At 40.5% G+C, this 22,918-nt stretch overlaps 1 protein-coding gene across 1 annotated transcript in view; it reads right to left on the bottom strand.

Annotated features, from left to right (window-relative positions):
* Atp10a (ATPase phospholipid transporting 10A (putative)) overlaps positions 1-22,918 on the bottom strand; it is a 183,923-nt gene that overhangs the window by 48,750 nt on the left and 112,255 nt on the right. The window contains exon 3 of the mRNA XM_055607510.1: positions 4,081-4,166. Coding sequence (XP_055463485.1) covers positions 4,081-4,166 — 86 coding nt within the window. The remainder of the gene's footprint in view (positions 1-4,080; positions 4,167-22,918) is intronic.

Raw genomic sequence — 22,918 nt, 5'->3', positions numbered from 1 at the left:
AGGCAACAGAGAATAAAGTGTAAATTTTCTGTGCTTTCCTGGTCAAAGAGTACTGATTGTGTCTTGACAGTATGGAGTTCCACCTAGTGGCCACTCCTACCTTTGAGTCCATGGACCTTGTGGTAGTGACAACTTTTGATGTAGTATCTCTACCATGCCGTACAGGTTTCTAAGCCCCCTCCATTCCTGTGCAGAAATCTGCGTCCTTATTTCTATGAGTTTGAGAACTCCATCTGTGCCTACGAGCACACTGACTGACATAGGCAGAAAAGAGAGAATGATAGGTATTTGATAGATAATGTCTGGAACTACTGAACCTTAGGCAGACTGTTCTTTGATATAACACACTGTTCAGATTTTGTTCAACTAATTCATGTGGTTTGTGGAAATTACCAAACTGCTTTGTGTCAATGTTCCATTTTCTCAGGAGATGATTATGTCTATTAAGGTAAATGAAAGCACCTCAAACACTGATACAATTACAATTCACCTTAAAGACTGCTCATTTCCAGTAAAGCTCTTGGATATGTTTCATACAAATCTCACTCTCAGCACTGGCTGGGAGAGGATAAGAAACAGAAACAGTTGAATTGTCAGTAATGATCCTGCTGCTATAGCCCATGGAGTGTGGTGGTTTGAATGAGAATGGCCCCCTTAAGCTCATATATTTGAATGCTTAGTCCCCAGTTGGTGGGCTGTTTAGGAAGGCTTAGGAGATGTGATCTGGTTGGAGGAGGTGTGTCACTGCCGGCCCAGTCTCGCTTTCTTTCTGCCTCCTGACTGAGGATCAGGATGTGAGCTCTTGCTCCCCACCCGCCCTCCTGTGCCTGCCTGCCTAGCTTGCTGCCACACTGTCATGTGTAAAAGGACTTCCCTTCTGAGACTGTAAACAAGTCCCTAATTAAATGCTTTCTCTTATATGTTTCCTTAGTCATGGTGTGTCTTCTAGCAATAGAACAGTAACTAATACACAGGAGGAGGCTACACCCAGTAAACAGGCTGCATTTCCCAGGTGCTGCATTTCCCAGCAGTCACCTGGATGCTGTGATATTGTGTTCAGCTCTATGACGTGCAGGTAGGAAAGCTCTGGGAATGGTTACTTGGGAGCAAGAATAGCGACTAAAAGCAGAGTAGCTGGCTCCACTAGCAAGGGACAAATAGGCTTGAGACCAAAAACTGCTCAAGAGACAAACACAAAACAAAACCCTCTATTATATTTTAAAAAAATCAACTCAACAGTAAGATATAGCAATTATAAATCCACCCAACATCAAAACATCCATATATAGAAGCAAAAACAAGAAGATCTGAATGAAGAAGCAGGCAACTGGCTTCATAATGTGAAATGAATTTTATGTTAGTGTATGGTGAAGTAAAATCTAATCTCTTTATCTTTTCAGGGAAAATTGCAAATATTTCACTAAACAATGTTCTCAAAGATCATCATATGTGGGGCTGAGGAGGTTGTTCAATGGTTAAGCTCGCTTAATGCTGTTCTAAAGGACCCGAGTTTTCTTCCCAGCACTCATGTCAGCCTCAGAACTGCCTGTAATTCCAGCTCCAAGTGATCTGATATTTTCTAGGTTCTGTGGGTATCCACTTACATATACTCATGAATAATAATAATAATAAATCACCACATGCTATGGAGTTGACTGTACAGAGTAGAACAGAGACTATCTGAAAAAGCTTTCTCTCCTTTCACAGGGTAAGGCAGGCTTAAACCTAGGGTAGTGAGACAACTTTGGAAATAGCTGAAAGTGGTAGAGAATTCTGGTATTTTCTGCTTCTGTGGATCACATCAGAAGTTAACTGTAGGGACTGATATAAAGAAAACAGTATATGTACTAAAGTACTTTAGAATTATGAAGCCCCTGACCCTTACCTCTTCCTATTAATCTGTAATGTACTTCATATTCCACAATACTTACTCATTTAAAATAAAAAGCTCAGTGTTTATATTTTCAGAGCTGTGAAATCAGCAGCAAATAATTCAAGAATGTTTCTTCCAGCCAGAAAGAAACCCTGCCAGTCATTCTCTTTCCCAGGCAATACTGCTTTCCCCAAGCTCTGGCGACCTGTGATTTCTATCCTGTCTCACAGACAGTCCTACATTTCCTATCAATGGAGCCACACAATAAGGCAAAAAACACCCTCTCTATACAATGGCTTCTATATCACATGGTATACACAGGTCTTTTCATTTGCTTCTCAAGTCAGCCTGATGCTGAAGGAACAGTTATACTACTTACAGAATTAGACCAGAGCTCAGAAATGCAGGATAATATCCTACAACCGTCAGTTCTGGCAAGGGGTGGGAAGCCAAAACCCTGAGTTACATTTTCTGAGTAATAATGACCATAGATTTGAGTTTGGATTGTCTGGTCCTTAGAAGCACAAATCTGCAGGCATGCCTGGCAGTGATATTGGAGGCAAGCCTTGACTCCCTGGTAAGCATCTTCTGTTTTATGGTGGCTGAGGGGAGTACCTGAGTCCCAGACCAAGAGCATATCCTGTAACTGATGTACTTTGTAAACTAGCTCCCAATACAAGTATTAGGACTCAGGTAGGCTGTGGCTTCCCTTCTCTGGAGAAGGATAAGAAACCGGCACAGTCAGGCCTGCTTCTGCGGAAGGTACACCTCTCAACCCAGATCCCCTCCTAACACCTGCTCATATGAATCTGTGCCCTCCCTCTGTACTAGTATTCCCAAGAGCAGCTTCGACCTAACTGCCTGGGGCAAAGCTTCTCACTCTTTAGTGTCTTAGAGTTGCAGGAAAATTTCTAGGAAGCTGCTGCTTACAGTCCACCTCTAGGGAACCAGTCAATGTGAGCACTGGAGGAGGATCCATTTTGCACCCCAAGAGTCCATCCCATGGCCTCTTTAAACTACTGTGCCCAAAAGAGATGGAAAATCAGTAAGATGGGGTTAAGAATCCAGTGACCGGGAGCAGGTGGCACTTAGACCACCTGTGTCTCCATGTTGTTTCTCAGCCAGAACTTTGTGGAGACTAGCAAGCAGGAAGGACAAGGTAGAAGAAGTAAAAAGTGACTGATTGGATGGCAGGTATAAGCTATGTCATACTGTACTCAGTGTTTCTTTCTGGCAATGTGGCAGCCAGGACATTTAAGTTGTCATCATCAGAAAAGCTTGAGATAGCAAGTCTCCCAAAGCTTTCAGAGAACAGAAAGCAGGAGTTCATTTATGAGGGAGGTTGCTCTGCACAGTGGCATCATCCCATGGATGCTCAGGGAATTAAGTTTATGAGTTCTATTCTCACAGAAGGAGTCCACTGGCATGCCACACAGCCTGAACCTGGTGTCCTTAGATTCTTATCATCTGCTTCATTCTCCATGAAACTGTTTCTCACAGCTCCCATTTGCAGTTCAACAATTCCATGGACATGCTACTTTCATCCACTGTTTTCCCTAAACTAGCATTATTTCTAGTATTAGAAAAAATTCCAAACACATGTAAGAACAAACTAAACAGTATAGTGAGTGACCTCCTGAGCTCCACATACCCCTGACCCAGATTCACCAAGTATCACTCCACGTGGCCGTTCCTGGGACATTTATCCACCTTTGATCTTTCTACTTAGGAACAAAAAAGGGGGGCTGAGCTATTGCACACACTAATCTCTTTTCTCCTAATTAGAAGAAATAAACATGACAGCAAAATCTGTTACTGCTTTACAGTCACTGCACTGGCTAGTACCAGTATACAGCGAATACTCAATAAAGTGTTGTTCAGTGACTGAATGATCAGGAAGGCTCTTCCTGACTGGCCTCTGGTCTCTGACTTCCTTTTTTGTGGCCAGGTATAATGGTCATAAGCTTCCTGTCCTTTCTTATGTTCCTCAGTCTCTCAGAGGGAAAATCAGTCACTCCTCAATAATACAGTGCCTTTTTGACAAGTCCCCACTGTTGACAGGATCTTACGAATTATTTCCAAAATCAGCCAAAAATGATGTATATGGTGAAAAATATCCAAGAGCATGTTTGACTTTGTGTTCCTATGTGTGGATATGGTTTATCAAAAGAAAAATTTGAAAATTTGCAAAGATCCATAATACTCACATGCAGCCACGAAACCTACTCAGGTCATTGTTTGGCTTCTCACACTCGATTACACTGGTGAAAGTCAAAGGATTGAATTCAGAGACCTGAAATAATAGTACACACACATTAGAGAAAGCTAGGCTTGGCCATTCTGCTCTAAAAGGCTCATGTTCATCTGTCTCACACCCATGGTAGGGGAACCATCACGGACTCTGGCTATGAATCTCTGCAGAATGCATGCTTTCTTATTTTTATAATGAACAATAACTTTTTTTTAACTATGAACAGCCATGCAGATTTGTAGTTAGTGAGGTGAAACGATCAGTTGTAATGCAAAATTAGAGACTGAGATAATAGCAAAGGAGGCATCATAAGGAAAATGGATGAGTGGGGTTTCCTGAGATACATAAGATCATTTCTATTTCTTCATGGCAATTTAGAGAAGCAATTCCAACTTGAAAATAGAAATTTATGCTAAAATCTCATTCCTTAGATGTTCTTTCTTTAGAGATTCTTTATTAACCTTTGTTGGAAAGAATTTAAGTAGCCAACTATCCGCAACTTCATTATGATTCTGCTCTAAGAGAAATGACATCTCTCTGTAAAACAAATGTTTATATTTTTTCATTGATAAATGTAACAGTGCCTACCTCCTCCAAAGAGGTCAGAAAGAGACAAAATAATAATGGAGAAAAATGAAGTCAAAAAGCCTTAAAGAACATAGTGAAAGCAAGAATTTCTTTTTCTTTTTCTTTCTTTCTTCTTTCTTTTTTTCCTTCCTTTTTTCCTTCCTTCCTTCTCTTTCTCTTTCTTTTTTTCTTTTTTTCTTTCTTTCTTTCTTTTTTTCTTCTTTCTTTCTTAATAAATCAGCTTCTGGTCAGGTTCATTGGATTTTCTGTCACAAAAGCAATAAACCTATTTTTGCTCGAATAGATCTTTGGAAAAGCAGGCTGAAACATCACAAAAAGTGTAGTCTAGGTGAACTGTACTCTATCACAACAGTGTATGTCCCTGTACACAATACAACCATAGAGATAACTACTCAAAAGTCACATCTCAATGTTTCCCAGGACATTGAGGAAGACTTACCCGGCAATATTAGCTCTAGTGCAACAGCTGATTTTGAAATATTTAAACTTGTATTTATTTTGCAGTACTATAGTTTGAACCTCTGGCCTTGCATGAACTACAAGCATGTTCTACCACTAAGCTCCAATTCCAGTTCATGGAATGCCATTTACAAAGGCTTTTCTTAAAGTCTCTTAGTCATCATAAGTCTCTCTCCCTTACTGAAATAGCCTTGCATTCCATTTGCAGAGTGGGCCTCTACTTCAGCATCTAGTGTTTATTTAAAGCTGTATGAATTATCTTGAAACTAGTGGACTGCTTTTCCCATAGCAGACAGTGGCAGATACAGCATACAAGATGGCCAGGAAGGGAGTGGCTACTGCAGAATGCCAGCATGAGTTTTGGCAGACAAAGAAGATATGACTTAAAATATTCCATCTCTGTTTATTATTCATTCTCACTAAGAAAGAATATAAAACGCACAGCTTGGAAACAGTAGGACATTCTGTCCCCAGGGCTTCATCACTGAATCTGTAATGCTCTGCCCCAACCATGTGCCTTGAGAAACATACATGCCCAGGGCACAGATGTCTGGCTTCATCTGGAACTGCAGAGGATTTTCAGAACTAGGGGAATCTTCAGAGTCTCTTAGAGGCTGACCTGTGCTCCTCTCACGCACAGAATGCACATGTTGGGGTCATAACCTCCAGGAATACAGAACGTGCTTGTGTTTAGAGATAGGACTTTTAGAGAACTAATTAAGCTAAAATGAGGTTGCAAACACAGGGCTGATCTAATAGGATTAGTGTCCTTATCAGAAGCAGATATGACACACACACACATGGTGAGGGTGGAAAGGGCAACCATGAGTCTATATCGAGAAGATGGCCATGGGAGAAGTCTCAGAAGACATCAAACTGCTGATACCTTCATCTCAGTCTTATAGTTTACAGAACCTTGGGAAAACAGTGACTTTGGTACTTCTGAGACTGGAGGGACACCTGGGGAGTTGAAATGATGGATCCAGGCTATGGTTCTACTGATCCCCCTGTGGAGACCAGGAGGACAATAAAATAATAGGGATCCCTGATCCAAAATGGAAGGAACACAGGCAAATCTGAGTTTCAAGAGCGCAGTCTCTGGTAGGCCTGTAAGCTACAGTTCAGCTGCTGTGTCAAAACCTGAATACTAGTGATTGATACCTGAGGCATCTGTGCCCTCTCAGCTACCACCTGAGATGCCCAAGCCAAATCTTTAAGGCACCTGCATAGATGCCCCTTGCCCTTCAGCAACCCTGCCTGCAGCCCTTCCCCTTCAAGGTACCTGCACCAGTGACCCTACCATTAAAGGCACCTGAGCCCCACTCCACCTTTCAAGGCATCTGCGCCCCTGTCTGAAACAATCGCCTCTGCCTTCTGAAACAACCACCCCAGCATGGCTGCATCCAAAATGCCAGCAGACATTCATGTTCACCTGAACCTCTCTGGTCATCCTAAAGACTACTGCACACTGCATCCTTCCAGAGATGGAAGGATCTACTCTTAGGTACAGGGTCAAGAAACAAACAGCCAAGGCTATGGAAAACTAGATAGCTAAAGGCCAGTGAAAGAACACACTCAATAAAAAACAGAACATTATATCTCCACCAGAATCCCCCCCAAAACAATGGCTATTCTAATGCAGCTGAAACACAGGAAAATAACATAACCTTAAATCAATGCTTATGCAGCTATTTGAGGCATATGAAGAGGAAATGAGCACATCTCTCAAATACAGGACAATACAACCAAACAATTAGAGGCCATCAAGGGCAGAAAGGAAACCACAATCAATTGGTGAAGGAAATGAATGAAACTGTTCAAGACCTGAAAACAGAATTAGAATCAATAATGAAAACACAAACCAAGAAAACTATAGAGATAGAAAACTTAGAGAAGAGATCAGGAAACACAGAGGTAAGCATCACCAAGAGAATACAAGAGATGGAGGAAAGAATTTCAGGTGCTGAAGATACAATTGAAGAAATAGATACATCTCTCAAAGAAAACATTAAAACAAAAAAGTTCCTGACACAAAACATTCCAGAAATCAAGGACAACATGGAAAGATGAAACCTAAAATTAATAGGAATAGACGAAAAAGAAGATTCCAGGCTCCACAGTCAAGAAAATATTTAAAAAAAAATCAGAAGAAAAATTTCCCAACTTAAAGAAAGAGCTGGTTTAAACATACAAAAAGCTTACAGAACACCAAATAGACTAGACCAGAAGAGAAATTCCTCCTGTCACATAATAATCAAAACACTAAATCTACAGAACAAAAGAAAAATTATTAAAGGCAGGAAGTGAAAAAGGCCAAGGAGCATATAAATATAGACCTATCAGAATCACACCTGATTAATCAACAGAGATGAAGAAAGCCAGAGGGGCCTGGGTACATGTCATGCAGACACAAAGAGGCCACAGATGCCAACCCACACTACTATACCCAGCAAAACATTCAATCACCATAGACAGAAAAAAAAAGATATTTCATGACAAAACTAAATTTAAACAATATCTATACACCAGCCCAGCTATACAGAAGATACTAGAAGAAAAACTTCAACCCAGCAAGGTCAACTCCACTACAAGAAAATACAGGTTATTGATAACTTCACAACAGCAAAAACAAAAGAAAACGAGCACACAAACATACTACCACCACCAACTCCACAGTAAAGGGAACTAACAATCACTGGTCACTACTATTAACACCAATGGATTCAACTCTCCAATAAAAAGACACAGGCTCAAATAATGGCTGCAGAAAGAGAACCCAAAATTCTGTTGCATTCAGGAAACACACATCACAAACAAAGACACACTACCTCAGAGTAAAGGGCTGGAAAAGGTTATTCAAGCAAATGGACCCAAGAAGCAAGCTAATCCTAATATCTAATAAAATAGACTTTCAATAAAAATTAATCAAAAGTTATGGGGAAGGACAATTCATTCTCATCAAAGGAAAAATCCACCAAGAGGACGTCACAATCCTTAACATCTATGCCCCAAATACAAGATCAACTACACTCGTAAAAGAAACACTATTAAAACTTAAGTCACACACTGATCCCAGCACATTAATAGTGGGAGACGTCAACATTCCACTCTCACCAATGGAAAGATGAGACAGAAGCTAAATAGAGAAATAGTGAAGTTAACAGAGGTCATGAATCAAATGGACCTAATAGATGTCTACAGAACTTTTCAGCCAAACACAAAAGAATATCCTTTTTTTTTTCTCGGCCACACATGGAACCTTTTCCAAAACTGAACATATAGTCAGTCACAAAGCAAACTTCAACCAATACATGAAAATTAAATTGACCCATTGTTCTTTATCAGACCAACACAGATTAAAGCAACAACAACAGAAACAACAAAAAGCCTACATACTCATGAACTGAACAACTCCCTGCTCAATGATTATTTGGTGAAGGAAGAAATGAAGAAACAAATTAAAGACTTCCTGGAGTTCAATGACAATAACGGCACAACTTACACAAACTAATGGGATGTCATGAAAGCAGTGCTAAGAAGAAAGTTTATAACACTAAATGCTTTCATAAAGAAATTGGAGAGATCTTGTATTACCAACTTAACAGATCAACTGAAAGCTTTTTTAAAAAAAAAGAAGTGGAAGATCTAAGATGGTGGTGCCAGGAGGACACTGTGTCTGAGGAGCAGGGCAGCAGTGTCAATACAGTGACCAAGAGACTGAACTCTGGGCCCTAAAACACAAGTGATCTTGTTTCTCAAGTGAAAGGAAACCCCATGGTGTGGGAATCAATCAGGTCCATTCTCAGGTCATCCAGCTAAAACCAGGAAGAGTTTCCGGGTCCTGGGAGGCCCTTGCTCCCCAACTAGAGCCACATACCTGTGTGTCCTGATCACCTTCCCAGGCTGAATGGTGGGCACCAAAACACCAGAGACTGGGATTCCCAGTTGCGAGAAAACCCCACAGGGAAGGAAGGAAATGGGACTGACCTCAGGTCACCCAGTCTATTCCTGGAAATGGTCCCTTAGACCAGCGGGCACACAGACGCCATCCCAGAAACCTGTATTCCTGACTCTCCATCACAGACAGAACTGTGTATCCCAGGGCATCAGAGACTGGGTTCCCCTGTCTGGAGAAAACCCCACAGCAAGAGAAACAGTAGGTATGAGTTTAGAGCTCTCAGCCAACCCCACCACCACCACCACAATCAGAAAAGTTCTCTGGAAAAGTTCCCAGGTTCCTGCAAGCACTAGTCACCAGCTTGGAACCACCATGCGCCAGCATCAGCATGCTCTATGCACCACCCCAAAAACCACAGACTGGGTGTCCCTGTTAGGAGGAAACCCCACGGTGGGGGAAACATCTGGCCTTACCTCAGGACACCCAGCTACAGAAACGTTTCTGGATACCCGCAGGCTCCAGGTTCTAGACTCCTGCTGCATGAGAGCTGTGCTTACCTGCCACTGATTACCGCTTGGGTACTGAGGCACAGAGTTCCAACCTCAGACCTACAGAAGCCTGGGATCCCCAAGATCAGGTCCCAGATACTGCTCCAAGAGGCAACCAGTTATCCCTAAATAAACTGACCAAACTGCGGGGAGCCCAGGTTATAGCAGCAGCTCACTAAATTTGCAGCAAGAAACACAGAACAGGACAGCTGTCTCCAGGACTTCTCTGCATGAGCGGAGAGGCTCCCTGACTAACAAAAAGCACAGTTACCATTCAGATCTATATGCCTGAGGTGAGCTGTGGCAATTCCTGAAAAACACCAGACATTCAGTGACCATACCCAAAAAGCTGAGGAGTTCTCCTTAAGGAAAAATCATCTTCCTGCCCAGGAGATTCTCCCCACCACGGGATTCCATGAAGAACAGAAACTAACACACAACACCTAAGATAGCCCAATGGGTAGAGGCCAGCATTCAATCAACAAAAGACAGAGCAATATGGAATCTCCAGAACCCAGTTATTCAGGGGCAAGCAGTTATGGATACCCCCGCATAACTGGAATTCAAGAAGATGACCTTACATCTATGCTTATGAACAGGATGTAGAGGAAACAAATAAAATGCGTAAAAACTAGAGGAAGATAAAGTCAAAGAGATTATGGCCATCTGTAAAAAAGTACAGGAAGATGCAGCCAAACAGTTTGTGGCCTTTAGAGAGGAAATAATTAAATCACTAAAAGAAATAAAAGAAACAGAGGAATGTTCAAACAAATAGCTTAAGGAATTGAAAGAAAAACAGGAAAATACAGTCACATAGGTGAAGGAAATCAACAAAACAGCTCAATATCTGAAGATAGAATTGGAAAAATTAAAGAAAACACAAATGGAGGAAATTGTTGAGAGAAAGAACTTAGGGAAGAAAACAGGAACTACAGAGGTAACCAAAGACTACAAAACCAATAGACGACAAGAAATGGAAGAAAGAATCTCACATGTGGAAGATACAATGGAAGAAATCAATGTATCTGTCAAAGAAAATGTTAAATCTAAAAAATTCCTGACACAGACCTTCCAAGAAATCCAAGACAACATGAAAAGACAAAACCTAAGAATAGGGGGCCAAGATAGCGGTGCCGGGAGAACACCGTGTCTGAGAAGTGGGACCACACTCTCAGTGCAGCGACCAGGAGACTGAACTCTGGGCCCTAAAACTACAGCAATCATGTTTACCAGGTGAGGGGAGGCTCCCACAGCATGGGAATCGGTCGGGTAGACTCTCAGGCCGCACAGCCAGAACTCGGAAGAGAACCCGGCTAACGCGGGCTTTGGGTCTCTGGGCTGAAGACGCACGCCTACATGTCCCGATCACTTTCCCAGGCTGATTGGTGGGCACAAGGGTGCCAGAGAATGGGAGTCTCAGTCGCAAAAAAACCCCACGAGGAAGGAAAGTTGCGAGACTGATCACGGGTCACCCAGTCTTGCCCCAGAAGGTCTCGCTGACCATGGGTACCCGCTGCCATCACAACTGAGCTCCCGCTGAGTGCAGAAAGTGGCTGCGCGCCCAGCTCAAAATCCCTACTCCCTCTTCGGAGGAGGCAGGAGGCATCCAGCAGAATCTGCCACAGACCACATTGTCTGTACCCCAACCACAGATTGGGGCTGAGAAAACCCAATCCTTTTGGGCACTCACCCAAACGCCACCATAACCCTGCTGCAGCGGAGCAGAAAGATAAAGAGGCACACAGTGGCTTCACAGTGCCGGGACCCCAGTGCTGCCGGCTGCTCCTAGCAAACAAACTTAAGCTCGAGATCTGGGACTGTGGTCATTCAACACGTCCTGAGATTCTCCTGGGTCCAACGCAATAAGGTCTAGCACCAAGTCCTATCATCGGTGCGCCCCCACCCCCAGTGACCCCTGGCAGAAAAACCCCAGCTCAGGATCGGACTGAGAAGTCCCAAACCCTTCTGGCACTCCCCTGAGAGCACTGCCATAAGTTTGCCCTAGCAGAGGGGAAGGTCACAGGGGAAGGACAGAGAGGCAGCACACAAGAAAGGTGGACACCGAGTCCTGCGGCCACAGTGTCACAGAGCTGACTGTTAGCCTACCCACACATTTTCCGAAGCAGGACCAAATAAGAGAGTAGAGAGCAAGGGGAACCCCTGTGCATTCCAACTCTCTTGGTCCTGCAAGAGAGTGAGTGAGCCTTCTAGGGAGAGTTTGCCCCAGACCCAGGGCCTCTCCACAGAAGCAAGCAGACGAGACCCCTGCCACCCACACCCCTAGTGTGGACATCATAGGGATTCTTGGGATAGCGACCCCAACGTTGAAGCCTCTGCCTTGTGGGTCCACCAGTGTAATCTAGGCAAACAATCCCTGGATCTCAGACAGAACTGGATAATAGTGGCCTGCAGGCCACTGCAATAGTCAAAGAATCCGCGCATGCACACTGCGCCAGCTAAAAGCGCATGCGAATAGCGCCAGCATCACATTCCTTACTTAGGCAAAACTGAAACCACAATGCACACTCTCAAACCAGTGAACCTCTCTCATCTTCCTGAAAAAACAGGAGAGAAAACAGAGAGACGATCATAGCCCGGACTACAAACTCGAGGAACAAACAGTGAGGGTTATAAATAACCAGATGGCTAGAGGCAGATGTAAGAACGCTCCCAACAAAAATTAGGGCATAATGACCTCACCAGCAACCTCACAAACCAATGGACACTTCAATTCACTAGATATACAAGAAAACGACCTCAAAACTATGTTTCTCCAGCTATTAGAGGCCCATAGGGGTGAAATGAACAAAGCCCTCAGAGAAATAGCCAAAGAAATCGAGATGAACCAAGAGGAAACAAATCCAGCTCTCAGAGAAATGACCACAAAAATTGAGGCAAACAAAGAAGAAATGCACAAAGCTCTCAAAAAAATGTCCACACAAATGAAGGCAAATAAAGAAGAAATAAACAAAGCTCTCATAGAAATACAGGCAATTATAGCCAAAGAAGTAGAGGCATAATTAGTGATACATAGAGAGGAAATGGACAAAAAAATAGAAGCTGTCATTGAAAAGCAGGACTCCACATTCAAACAGATGAAGGAAATGGTGCAAGACATGAAAACAGAATAAGAATCAATAAAGAAATCACAAATAGAGAAAAACCAGGAGCTGGAGAACATAGAGAAAAGATCAGGAACTACAAAGGTAAGTATCACTAACAGAATACAAGAGATGGAAGAAAGAATCTCAGGAGCCAAAGATATACTTGCAGAAATTAACACGTCTCTCAAAGAAAAAATAAAATCAGGAAAGTTCCAAACACAAAACATCCAAGAAATCAAGGACACCATGAAAAGACAAAATCTAAGAATAATAGGAGTAGGAGAAAAATAAGACATCAGGCTCAAAAGTTCAGAAAATATTTCAAAGAAAATTATAGAAGAAAACTTTCCCAACTTAAAGAAGGAGATGGCCATAAACATACAAGAGGCCTAGAGAACACCAAATAGTCTAGACCAGAAAAGAAATTCTTCACATCACATCATAGTCAAAACACTGAACCAACAGAACAAAGAAAAATTCTAAAAGCAGCAAGGGAAAAAAGCCAAGTAACATATGAAAGTAGACCTATCAGAATCACACCAGATTTCTCAACAGAAACTATGAAAGCCAGAAGGGCCTGGACAGAAATCATACAGTCCTTAAGGACCACAGATTCCAACCCAGACTACTATACCCAGCAAAACTTTCAATCAACATAGATGGAGAATTCAAAATATTCCATGACAAAACCAAATTTAAGCAATATCTACATAGTAACCCAGCTCTACAGAAGTTACTAGAAGGGAAACTCCAAGCCAAAGAAAACAACTACATCTAAGGAAACAGAGGAAATAGATAACTACACAACAAAAAAAACCAAAAGAAGACAAGCAATGAAACTCAGTGACACCACCAACCCCACATCAAAAGTAAGTAACAATTGTTAGTCACTAGGATCTATCAACATCAACTGACTCAACTCCCCAATAAAAAGACACAGACTAACAGAATGGTTGTGGAAACAGGATCCTACATTTTGTTGCATCCAAGAAACACACCTATGCAACAAAGATAAACACAACCTCAGAGTAAAGGGCTGGAAAAATGTTTTTCAAGCAAATGGTTCCAGAAAACAAGCTGGAGTAGTCATCCTAATATCTAATAAAATAGACTATCAACCCAAATTAATCAAAAAAGATAAGGAGGGACACTATATTCTCATCAAAGGAAAAATCCACCAAGAAGACATCATAATTTTGAATATCTATGCCCCAAATACATGAGCACCTACATTCGTAAATGAAACAATATTAAAGCTTAAATCATACATTGATCCTAATACGTTAATAGTGGGAGACTTCAACACTCCACTCTCACCAAGGGACAGATCAACTAGACAGAAACCAAATAGGGAAATAAAAACACTTAGAGAGCCCCTAAATCAAATGGACCTAATAGACGTCTACAGATCTTTTCATCCAAACTCAAAAGAGTATACCTTCTTTTCAGCACCTCTGGAACCTTCTTCAAAATAGACCATATAGTTGGTCATAAAGCAAGCCTCAACAGATTAAAAAAAAAGATTGAAATAATCCCTTGTATTCTATCTGACCACCATGGACTAAAACTGGACCTCAGCAACAACAGAAATAACAAAAAGCCGACACACACATGGAAACTGAACAACTTGTTACTCAATGACAGCTGGGTTAAGGAAGAAATAAAGAAAGAAATTAAAGACTTCCTAGAATTCAATGAAAATGAAGGCACAACATACCCAAATTTATGGGACACATTGAAAAAGCAGTGCTCAGAGGAAAATTTATACCACTAAGTGCCTACAAGAAGAAATTTGTAACATCACATACAAACAACTTAATGGCCCAACTGAAAACCCTAGAAAAAAAAAGAAGCAGATACACCCAAGAGGAGCAGACAGCTGGAAATAATCAAACTCAGGGCTGAAATCAATCAATTAGAAACAAATAAAACTATTCACAGAATCAATAAAACAAAAAGCTGGTTCTTTGAGAAAATTAACAAGATAGAAATACCCTTAGCCAAACTAACTAAAATAAGAGAGAATAATCCAAATCAGCAAAATCAGAAATGAAAAGGGTGACATAACTACAGACACTGAGGAAATTCAAACAATCATTAGGTCATACTACAAGAGCCTATATGCCACAAAATTTGAAACCGTAATTGAAATGGACAATTTTCTTGATAGATTCCATCTTCCAACATTAAGTCAATATCATGTAGAAAGACTCAATAGCCCTATATCCCCCAAGGAAATTGAAGCAGTCATTCACAGTCTCCCCTCCAAAAAAAGCCCTGGGCCAGATGGTTTCAGCACGGAATTCTACCAGACCTTCAAAGAAGTGTTCATACCAATTCTCCTCAAACTATTCCACAAAATAGAAACAGAAGGTACATTACCAAACTCATTCTATGAAACGACAGTCACCCTGATACCTAAACTACACAAAGACACAACAAAAAAAGAAAACTTAAGACCTATCTCTCTTATGAACATTGATGCAAAAATACTCAATAAAATACTTGCAAACCAAATCCAAGAACACATCAAAGATATCATCCACCATGACCAAGTAGGCTTCATCCCAGGCATGCAAGGGAGGTTCAACATACAGAAATCCATCAATGTAATTCACCACATAAACAAACTGAAGGAGAAAAATCACATGATCATCTTCATAGATGCGAAAAAGCATTTGACAAAGTCCAACACCCATTCATGTTTAAAGTCTTGGAGAGATCAGGGATACAAGGCACATATCTAAACATAGTAAAGGCGATATACAGCAAGTCTATAGCCAACATCAAACTCAATGGAAAGAAACTTAAAGCAATCCCACTGAAATCAGGAACAAGACAAGGCTGCCCACTCTCTCCATACCTCTTCAACATAGTACTTGAAGTCCTAGCCAGAGCAATAAGACAACTAAAGGAAATCAAGGGGATACAAATCTGAAAGAAGAGGTCAAACTGTCACTATTTGCAGATGATATGATAGTATACATGTGCGACCCCAAAAATTCAACCAGAGAACGCCTCCAGTGATAAACACCTTCAGCAAAGTAGCAGGATACAAAATCAACTCAAAAAAATCAGAAGCCCTCCTGTATACCAAAGACAAAAGGGCCGAGAAAGAAATTAGGGAAACAACACCCTTCACAATAGCCACTAATAACATAAAGTACCTTGGGATGACACTAACCAAGCAAGTGAAAGACCTGTTTGAGAAAAACTTCAAGTCTCTGAAGAAAGAAATTGAAGAAGATCTCAGCAGATGGAAAGATCTCCCATGCTCATGAATTGGTAGGATTAACATTATGAAAATGGCCGTCCTTCCAAAAGCAATCTACAGATTCAATGCAATTCCCATGAAAATACCAAAATACCAACTCAATTCTTTACAGACCTCGAACAAAAGATTCTCAGCTTCATATGGAGAAACAAAAAAAAAAAAACCCAGAATCTCCAAAACAATCCTGTAAAACAACAGATCATCTGGAGGTATCTCCATTTCCAATCTCAAGTTGTACTACAGAGCAATAGTAATAAAAACTGCCTGGTATTGGCATAAAAACAGAAAGGAGGATCAATGGAACCGGGAGACCCAGAAATAAACTCACACACCTTTGAATACTCGATTTTTGACAAAGAAGCCAAAACCATTCAATGGAAAAAAGACAACATCTTCAACAAATGGTGCTGGTCCAACTGGATGTCTACATGCAGAAAAATGAAAATAGATCCATATTTATCACCCTGCACAAAACTAAAGTCCAAGTGGATCAAAGACCTCAACATAAAACCAGATACTCTAAATCTGTTAGAAGAAAAAGTGGGGAATAACCTAGAACTCATTGGCACAGGAGACAACTTCCTGAACAGAACAGCAACAGCACAGGCTCTAAGAGCAACAATCAATAAATGGGATCTCATGAAACTGAAAAGCTTCTGTAAAGCAAAGGACACCGCCATCAAAACAAAGCGACTGCCTACAGATTGGGAAAGAATCTTCACTAACCCTTTATCTGACAGAGGACTAACATCCAGTATATACAAAGAACTAAAGAAGCTTAAAAGCAGCAAACCAAGTAATCCAATTTAAAAATGGGGTACAGAGCTAAACAGAGAATTCTCAATAGAGGAATATCGAATGGCAGAGAAACACTTAAAGAAATGCTCAACCTCATTAGCCATCAGGGAAATGCAAATCAAAACGACCCTGAGATTTCACCTTATACCCATCAGAATGGCCAAGATAAAAAACTTAAGTGACAACACATGCTGGAGAAGTTGTGGAGAAAGGGGAACCCTCCTCCATTGCTGGTGGGAATGTGAACTGGTACAACCACTATGAAAATCTGGCGCTTTCTAAGACAATTAGGAATAGTGCTTCCTCAAGACCCAGCTATACCAATGCTTTGTATATACCCAAACTTTGCTCAAGTACACAAAAGGGATACTTGCTCAACCATGTTTATAACAGCTTTATATGTAATAGCCAGAAACTGGAAATAACCCAGATGTCCATCAATGGAGGAATGGGTACAGAAATTGTGGTATTTTTACACAATGGAATACTACTCAGCAATCAAAAAGGAGGAAATCATAAAATTTGCAGCCAAATGGTGGGATCTAGAAAAGATCATTCTGAGTGAAATATCCCAGAAGGAGAAAGACAAACACAGTATATACTCACTTATATAGACCTATAAGATATGATAAACATAATGAAATTTATACACCTAAAAAAGATAATCAAGAGAGCGGACATGGGGTAAGATGATCAATCCTCATTTAGAAAGACAGATGGGATGTGCATTGAATGTATGACAGGAGTCTACTGAGCGGATCTGAAAGACTCTAACTAGCAGTGTTTTCAAAGCAGATACAAAGACTCATGACCAAACCTTTGGCAGAGTACAGGGAATCATATGAAAGAAGGGGAGTTAGTATGATGGGGAATGGATAGGAGCTCCACAAGGACTAAATATATCTGGGCACCGGATCTTTTCTGAGACTGACATTCAACCAAGGACCATGTATGGATATAACTTAGAACCTCTGCTCAGATGTAGCCTGTGGTAGCTCAGTAACCAATTGTTCCCCTCCCATAGTGAGGGGAACAAGGACTCTTTCTAATAGGAACTCAAGGACTGGCTCTTTGACCTCCCCACCCCCCAAGGGAGGAGCAGTCCTGTTAGGCCACAGAGGAGAGCTTTGCAGCCAGTCCTGAAGATACCTGATAAAACAGGATCAGATGAATGGGGAGGAGGTCCCCCCTATCAGTGGACTTGGAAAGGGGCACAGTGGAGATGAGGGAGGGAGGGTGAGATTGGGAGGGAATGAGGGAGCAGGACACGGCTGAGATACAGAGTTAATAAAATGTAACTGATAAGAAAAAAAAAAACTAAGAATAATGGGAATAGAGGAAAAGGAAGATTCCCTCCCACAAGGCCCAGAATATATTTTCAACAAAATCATAGTAGAAAATTTCCTCAACTTAAAGGAGTGGTCTATAAAAATACAAGAGACCTACAGAACAGCTAATAAATTAGAGAAGAAAAGAATATCCTCCTGCCACATAATAATCAAAACAGTAAGTATACAGAACAACAACAACAAAATATTAAAAGCTGCAAGGGAAAAAGGCCTTGTAACATATAATGGCAAACTCATCAGAATCAAACCTGACTTCTCAGAAGAGACTATGAAAGCCAGATGGCCTAGACCGTTATCATGCAGATCCTAAGAAAACACAGATGTCAGTCCAGGCTACTATATCCAGCAAAATTCTCAGTCATCACAGATGGAGAAAACAAGATATTCATGACAAAAACAAATTTAAATAATACATACCCACAAATCCGGCATTACAAAAGACACTAGAAGGAAAAATACAACCCAGGAAAGCTAACTACATGCAGGAAAACACAGGAAATAAATAACCTCACTACAGCAAAACTAAAAGTAGCCTGGGACAAAAACAAACTACCACAGTCAACATCAATATTAAAGATCTAACAACTATTGGTCATTACTCTCCCTCAAAACCAATGGACTCAACTATACTCTCCTATAAAAAGACACAGACTAACAGAATGGATATGTAAACAATCCAACAATCTGTTGCATACAAGAATCACACCTGAGTCACAAATATAGACATTACCCGAGAGTAAAGGGGTGGAAGACGATTTTCCAAGCAAATGTACCCAAGAAGCAAGCAGGAGTAGCCATTGTAAAATCTAATTAAATACACTATCAGAAAAAAATAATCAAAAGAGATGGGGAAGGTCATTTCACACTCATCAAAGTAAAATTTCACCAAGAAGACATCCCAATCCTGACTGTCTATGCCCCAAGCACAGGAGCACCTACATTTCTAAGAGAAACATCAATAAAACTGAAACCACACATAGATTCCCCAACATTACTAGTGGGAGACTTCAACACCTCCCTCTCAGCAAAGGACAGGCCAACAAAACAGAAATTAAACAAAGAAACAATGACTCTGACAGAGGTCATGAATCAAATGGACCTAACAGACATTTACAGAACCTTTCACCCAAACACAAAAGATTTTACCTTCTTCTCATGGAACCTTCTCCAAAACAGACAATAAAGTTGGTCACAAAGCAAGCCTGAACAGATACAAAAAGATTGAAATAATCCGTTGTATCCTATCTGACGACCTTGTTCTAAAGGTGGACCTCAACAACAAGAGAAATAACAAAAAGCATACACACACACATGGAAACTGAACAACTCGGTACTCAATGACAGCTGGGTCAGGGAAGAAAAAGAAAGAAATCAAAGACTTCCTAGAATTAAATGAAAATGAAGGCACAACATACCCAAACTTATGGAACACAATAAAAACAGTTCTAAGAGGAAAATTCATAGCACTAAGTACCTTCAAGAAGAAATTTGAAACATCTCATACAAGCAACTTAAAGGCTCATCTGAAAGTCCTAGAAAAAAAAAAAAGAAGGAGACATAGCCAAGAGGAGTCAATGGCTGGCAATAATCAAACTCAGGGCTAAAATCAATCAACTGGAAACAAATAAAACTATTCAAAGAATCAATGAAACCAAGAAAAAAAATCAACAAGATAGACAAACCCTTAGCCAAGCTAACTAAAAGGTAGAGAGACATCATCCAAATCAAGAAAAAAAGAAATGAAAATGGGGACATAACAACAAACACCGAGGAAATCCAAACAATAATTAGGTCTTACTTCAGAAGCCTTACTTCAAAATTTGAAAATCTAAATGAAATGGAAAATTTTCTTGATCGATTCCATTTGCCAAAGCTGAATCAAGACAAGGTAAATCAATTAAATAGTCCTATATCCCCTTCGGAAATAGAAGCAGTCATCAAAAGTCTCCCATGCAAAAAAAAGCCCAGGGCCAGATGGTTTCAGCACCAAATTCTACCAGACTTTCAAAGAAGAGCTAACACCAATACTCTTCAAACTATTCCACAAAATAGAAACAGAAGGAACATTACCAAACTCATTCTATGAAATCAAAGTAACCTTGATACCTAAACCTCACGAAGACCCAACAAAGAAAAAAAATTTCAGGCCAATCTGTCTTATGAACATTGATGTGAAAATACTCAATAAAATACTCACAAACTGAATCCAAGAACACATCAAAGATACCATCCACAATGACCAAGTAGGCTTCATCCTATGCATGCACGGGTGGTTTAATATATGGAAATCCATCAGTGTAATCCACCATAAAAACAAACTGAAAGAAAATGACCACATGATAATCTCCTTAGATGCAGAAAAGGCATTTGATAAAATCCAACATTCATTTATATTTAAAGACCTGGAGAGATCAGGGATACAAGGCACTTACCTAAACACAGTAAAGGCAATATACAGCAAGTCTATAGCCAACATAAAACTCAATGGAGAGAAACTTAAAGCAATCCCACTGAAATCAGGGACAAGGCAAGCCTGCCCACTCTCTCCATACTTATTTAACATAGTACTTGAAATCCTTGCTAGAACAATAAGACAATTAAAGGAGATAAAGGGGATTCAGTTCAGAAAGAAAGAAGTCAAAGTATCACTATTTGCAGATGATATGACAGTATACATGAGTGACCCCCAAAATTATACAACTGATAAACACCTTCATCAAGTGGCTGGATACAAAATCAACTAAAAAAAAAATCAGTAGTCCTCCTGTATACGAAAGACAAAAAGGCTGAAAAAGAAATTAGGGAAACAACACCCTTTACAATAGCCACTAATAACATAAAGTACCTTGGTGTAACTCTAACCAAGCAAGTCAAAGACTTGTATGAAAAAACATTCAGTCTCTGAAGAAAGAAATAGAAGATGCTATCAGAAGACAGAAATACCTCCCATGCTCATGGTTTGGCAGGATTAACATAGTAAAAATGGCCATCTTACCAAAAGCAATCTACAGCTTCAATGCAATTCCCATCAAATTACCAACACAATTCTTTATTATTATTATTATTATTATTATTATTATTATTATTATTATTAATTACACTTTATTCACTTTGTATCTGCCCATAAGTCCGTCCCTCCTCCCCTCCCGATCCCACCGTACATCCCCCTTCTTCACACATGCCCCTCCCATGTCCACTGGTAGGGGAGGTCCTCTTCTCCTTCCTTCTGATCTTACTCTATCAGATCACATCAGGATTTGCTACATTGTCATCTACTGTGGCCTGGTAAGGCTGCTCCCCCCATAGGGGGAGGTGATAAAAGAGCAGCCAAACAGATTATGTCAGAGGTAGTCCCTCTTTCCATTATTATGTAACCCACTTGGACACTGAACTATCATGTGCTACATCTGTGCAGGGGTTCTAGGTTATCTCCATGAATAGTCCTTGGTTGGAGTATGAGTCTCTGGGAAGTTTCCTGTGTTCAAATTTTCGGTTCTGTTGCTCTCCTTGTATGGTTCCCATCTTCTCCAGCTCTTACTACTTCCCACTTCTTACATAAGATTCAATGCACTCTGCCCAACAGTTGGCCATAAGTCTCAGCGTCTACTTTGATAGTCTGCAATGCAGAGTCTTTTGGAGGCCCTGTGTGGCAGGTTCCTAGGTTGTTTCCTGTTTTTTTTCTTCTTCTGATGTCCATCCTCTTTGCCTTTCAGGATGGGGATTGAGTATTTTTGTCAGGGTCCTCTCTCTTGCTTAGTTTTTTTTAGATGTACAGTTTTTAGTAGGTTTATCCTATGTTATATGTCTATATGAGTGAGTATATACCGTGTGTGTCTTTCTGCTTCTGGGACAGCTAACTCAGGATGATCCTTTCTAGGTCCCACCATTTACCTGCAAATTTCATGATTTCCTTATTTTTCATTGCTGAGTAATACTCCATTGTGTAAATGTACTACCATTTCTGTATCCATTCTTCAGTTGAGGGGCCTCTTGGCTGTTTCCAGCTTCTGGCTATTACAAATTAAGCTGCTACAAACATGGTTGAGCAAATGTCTTTATTGTGTACTTGAGCCTCGTTTGTATATATGCTTAGGAGTGGTATGGCTGGATCTTGAGGAAGCGTTATTCCTAGTTGTCTGAGAAAGCACCAGATTGATTTCCAGAGTGGTTGTAGAAGTTTACATTCCCACCAGCAGTGGAGGAGGGTTCCCCTTTCTCCACAACCTCTGCAGCATGTGTTGTCACTTGAGTTTTTCATCTTGGCCATTCTGATGGGTGTAAGGTGAAATCTCAGGGTAGTTTTGATTTGCATTTCCCGAATGGCTAATGAGGTTGACCATTTCTTTCAGTGTTTCTCTGCCATTCAATATTCCCTTACAGATAATTCTCTGTTTAGCTCTGTTTCACATTTTTTAATTGGATTACTTGGTTTGCTGTTTTGCAGCTTTAGTTCTTTATATATACTGGATATTAGTTCTCTGTCAGATAGAGGGTTGGTGAAGATTCTTTCACAATCTGTAGGTAGTCATTTTGTTTTGTTGACCAACACAATTCTTTTCAGACCTTAAAAGAAAAATTCTCAACTTCATATGGAATAACAAGAAACCTAGAATTGCTAAAACAATCATCTACAATAAAAGATCTTCTGGAGGTATCTCCATCCTTGATCTCAAGCTGTACTATAGAGCAACAGTAATAAAAAATGCATGGTACTGACATAGAAACAGAATGGTGAATAAATGGAATCAGATAGAAGACTCAGAAATAAACCCACAT

Source organism: Psammomys obesus, unplaced genomic scaffold, assembly GCF_907164565.1.
Source record: "Psammomys obesus unplaced genomic scaffold, mPsaObe1.curated_primary_1811, whole genome shotgun sequence".
Lineage (NCBI taxonomy): Eukaryota > Metazoa > Chordata > Mammalia > Rodentia > Muridae > Psammomys > Psammomys obesus.
This window is presented reverse-complemented; position numbering and strand designations above follow the sequence as displayed.